The sequence below is a fragment of the Pyrus communis genome, chromosome 15, assembly GCF_041283825.1.
Source record: "Pyrus communis isolate YQ-2024b chromosome 15, ASM4128382v1, whole genome shotgun sequence".
In the NCBI taxonomy this organism is placed as follows: Eukaryota; Viridiplantae; Streptophyta; class Magnoliopsida; order Rosales; family Rosaceae; genus Pyrus; species Pyrus communis.
In genome coordinates, this window is record NC_142579.1 from 15,451,854 (window position 1) to 15,456,552 (window position 4,699).

The 4,699-nt window shown below is 40.9% G+C and overlaps 1 protein-coding gene across 1 annotated transcript; it reads left to right on the plus strand.

Annotated features, from left to right (window-relative positions):
* The first annotated feature begins 215 nt into the window (after positions 1-215).
* On the plus strand, positions 216-1,938 carry LOC137725417 (uncharacterized). Its single transcript, XM_088685280.1, has one exon. The coding sequence runs from the start codon at positions 800-802 to the stop codon at positions 1,856-1,858; it is 1,059 nt and encodes a 352-aa protein (XP_088541406.1). The 5' UTR covers positions 216-799; the 3' UTR covers positions 1,859-1,938.
* The last annotated feature ends 2,761 nt before the right edge of the window (positions 1,939-4,699 follow it).

Genomic DNA, 4,699 nt, shown 5'->3' on the forward strand with positions numbered 1-4,699 from the left:
CCACCACTTAAAAGGTTATCTCTCAAACTTTAATCCTTTTATAACACGTTATCAGCACGAGTCTCTATATATAATTATTCTCTCATCTCTCTTCGCCGAACGAACGAAAGAAAGAAAAAAAAAATGTTTCCTTTAAGTTTTTACTGTTCATCTTCTTCCTCTGCCTCAACTGCGCCGTGTACCCTCGCGACGAATTGTTTGCTCCGTGCCTGCTCATAGTCCTCCAACTAACGGTTACATACATCTTTGATTACTTGTTTGGTGTAGAGATTGATTACTAACCCAGTATTTATTTATGTTAATTCTACTGCAATCCAAGATGGTGCGGTACAATCGCCCATCTTGAACTGCAAATTTATTCTTACTGCGATCCAAGACGGTGCGGTATCATCGCCTATCTTGGACTACAGATTTAATTTTACTGCAATTTTTAGGTGGAGCGGTATAATCGCACACCCTACCCTGCATATTTGAATTTACCTGCTGTTTAATTTCATTGCAATTTTATGTGGTGCGGTATAATCGCCCACGCTGCTCTGCATATTTAATTTTCCTGTTACTTGAGTGGTGCGGAATAATCGCACATTCTATATTACATTATTTCAATGAGAATGGTGCGGTACGATCGCCCTTCTCATTCACCCTGAAAATCTCGAGCCAGAAGTTTCGAGTGCTTATCATTTTGGCCTGAAGATCAAAATGAAAAATTTGTAAGAACCAGAAGTTCTAACATCATATTCCTTCAGGAATACATATTATTGCAAGTTCTTACACATCTCATTTTCTTTCAGAAAAGAAAATGGCGAACTTGGCGAAGCTTGAATTTGCTGCCCTGGATATTACCGGGAAGAATTACCTGACCTGGGTACTGGATACCAAGATCCATCTGGAAGCAGGGGATCTTGGAGATACCATCATGGAAGAGAGCAACTCATCCTCTCAAGATCGGGCAAAGGCCATGATTTTCATTCGCCGCCATCTTGATGAGGCGCTAAAGAGCGAGTACTTAACGGTTGAAGATCCGTTAGCTCTCTGGAATGCCTTGAGAAACAAATACAATCACCAAACAACGGTGATTCTTCCAAGGGCCCGCTATGAGTGGACTCATCTGAGGATCCAAGACTTCAAGTCAGTGGCAGAATACAATTCTGCATTGTTCAGAATTACCTCTCAGATGAAGCTCTGTGGGGATATTATTACTGAGGAGCATATGCTGGAAAAGACTCTCAGCACATTTCATGCCTCCAACGTGCTCCTGCAGCAGCAGTATAGAGCGCGAGGCTATACTGAGTACAACCAGCTGATATCTGTGCTCTTAGTAGCTGAACAGAATGATGAGCTCCTGATGAAAAACCATCATTCCCGACCTACTGGATCTGCACCATTCCCAGAAGTGAATGCTGCTTCCCTTGAAGTGAACGCCACATCCTCTGGTGGTGATAATCATAAACGAGGACGTGGCCACAAACGAGGTCGATGGAATAGGAAAGGCAAGAATCATGGAGTTCAGTTTCACCACCAGGTTCCGAGGCATAATTCAAGCCCGAGCTTCAAAAATGCGAATCGCCACAAAGGCAAAGCTCATATGAATAATGCTCCTAGAAACCCTGAAGGAGCCTGCCATAGGTGTGGTGGCAATGGGCATTGGGCGCGTACTTGTCGTACCCCAAAACATCTAGTGGATCTGTATCAAGCCTCCCTCAAGGAGAAGGGTGTCGAGACCAACTTTCTCGACCAGGCTAGACCAATGGATATACCTGATCCAGTGTTTGACTTATCAGGGCAGTTGAACACAACTCATCTAGATGTTTCAGACTATATTGTGGAAAGGGGAAATGAAGTATATCGGTCTGATTGAATCATTAATGTACTTTTATTATGCTGAACTTGTAGTATTTTCAGATTCAATAAAAGTGGCATGTAAATTTCTTGTTATAACTTGCTTTTAATTCTGATTCTCTTACTCAGAGAGCATGGATAAAAATTGTGGTTATTCTCAGAACATGAGAAATGGCGGAGATATTTGTCTTGCAGACAGTGCAACCACACATACAATACTTCATGATCGAAAGTATTTCTCAAGCTTAATACCTACAAGAGTAGGGGTAACAACAATATCAGGACCTTCAGATGTAATTCAAGGTTCAGGGCAAGCCCAGATTATGTTACCAAATGGAACAATATTGTCCATACAGAATGCATTGTATGCTACTCGATCTACTCGAAATTTGTTGAGTTTCAAAGACATACGTCTAAATGGATACCACATTGAAACAAAAAGTGCAGAAAATGTGGAGTATCTATGCATTACCTCCAATGATACCCAGAAGCGTATATTGGAGAAGTTGCATGGTATGTCGAGTGGATTATATTATACATACATAAGGACAATTGAATCACATACTGTCATGAACCAGAAGTTCATTGATTCAAAGGTTTACATGCTTTGGCATAACCGTCTGGGTCATCCAGGATCTACCATGATGCGTAGGATCATTACCAACTCTAATGGACATCCATTAGTGAGCAGACACATTGCTGCCTTAAATGATAACCCTTGCAAAGCTTGTTCTCAAGGGAAGTTGGTAATTAGACCATCTCAACTAAAGGTTGATGCTGAATCCCCATCATTTCTACAAAGAATTCAAGGGGATATTTGTGGGCCTATTCAACCATTATGTGGACCATTTCGATATTTTATGGTTTTGGTTGATGCATCTACCCGATGGTCACATGTTTGTCTCTTGTCTACTCGGAATGTAGCCTTTGCGAGACTTCTTACTCAAATAATTAAGTTACGAGCACAGTTCCCAGATTATCCCATTAAGTCAATCCGACTTGATAATGCTGGTGAATTTACGTCTCAAACCTTTGATGATTATTGCATGACATTGGGCATTGATTTTGAACACCCTGTTCCTCATGTCCATACTCAAAATGGTTTAGCAGAAGCATTGATCAAGCGGCTTCAGTTAATAGCTCGCACTCTGCTTATGAAAACCAAATTGCCAGTCTCTGCATGGGGACATGCCATCTTACATGCTGCATCATTGGTTCGATTGAGACCTGTAGCCAACCATCAATACTCTTCAGTACAACTCGTGTTTGGACATCAGCCAAACATTTCCCATTTACGAGTTTTTGGTTGTGCTGTTTATGTGCCTATTGCACCGCTGCAACGCACTAAAATGGGACCTCAGCGTAGACTGGGAATTTACGTGGGTTTTGATTCACCATCTATCATTAGATATTTGGAACCCTTGACAGGTGATATGTTTACAGCTCGTTTTGCTGATTGTCACTTTGATGAGACAATTTTCCCGTCGTTAGGGGAAGAAAAGACCGTTCCAGAAGAACGGAAAGAGCTGACATGGGTTGTTCCCACCTTGTCTCATTTTGATCCTCGCAGCATTCAATGTGAAAATGAAGTGAGAAGGATCGTTCATCTTCAAAGCATTGCCAATCAAATGCCAGATGCATTTAATGATGCTATGAAAGTGACAAAATCACATATACCAGCTGCAAATGCACCTGCAAAAATTGATGTCCCTGTTGGACAAAATAAAGTGGCAGCAAATGATTCATCTGGTGTACGCCTGAAGCGTGGTAGACCCCAAGGTTCAAAAGATTCAGCTCCTCGAAAGAGAAAGTCGAGGGCACAACTGAATCCAAATGAAATCATTCAGGAAGAGAAAATGAATGATACATCCACAATTCATCATTCTGGACTTCCAGAAAAAGAAAATGTCCTTGATGAGACATCTGTCCCTGAAGAGACAGAAGTACATGAAAGCAAAGAAATCTCCATAAATTATGCATGTACAAATGAATTGTGGGATCGAAATGAAATAATCATCGATGATATGTTTGCATTTGCAGTAGCCACTGAAATCATCTTAAGTGATGATATTGAGCCCCGTTCTGTTGATGAATGCAAACAGAGACAGGATTGGCCTAAGTGGAAAGATGCAATCCAGGCAGAATTAAATTCCTTGGAAAAGCGGAATGTTTTTGGACCAGTAGTCCAAACCCCGCCTAGTGTAAACCCCGTGGGTTACAAATGGGTATTCACAAGGAAACGCAATGAGAAAAACGAGATCGCAAGATACAAAGCACGACTCGTTGCACAAGGTTTTTCTCAAAGACCTGGAATTGATTATGAGGAGACATACTCTCCTGTAATGGACGCAATTACGTTCCGTTACTTAATAAGTTTAGTGGTTTCAGAAAGACTTGACATGCGACTTATGGATGTCATCACTGCGTATCTATATGGAGAATTAGATACTGACATCTATATGAAAGTCCCTGAAGGACTTAAGTTGCCTGAAACAAGTAATAAACCACGAGGTATGCTCTCGATCAAATTAAAGCGATCATTGTATGGTCTGAAGCAATCTGGACGAATGTGGTATAATCGTCTCAGTGAGTATTTGATCAAAGAAGGGTATATCAACAATGTTATTTGCCCTTGTGTGTTCATTAAGAAATCCAATTCTGGATTCGCTATAGTGGCAGTATATGTTGATGATATGAATCTAGTTGGGACTCCTGAAGAGCTCAATAAAACTGCTGAATATCTGAAAAGCGAATTTGAAATGAAAGACCTTGGAAAAACAAAATATTGTCTCGGCTTGCAGATCGAGCATTGTGCTAGTGGAATTTTGGTCCACCAATCAGCTTACATTGAAAAAATTCT

Coding starts and splice junctions, on each gene's coding strand:
- LOC137725417 (XM_088685280.1), top strand. CDS start 800: ATGGCGAACTTGGCGAAGCTTGAATTTGCTGCCCTGGATATTACCGGG.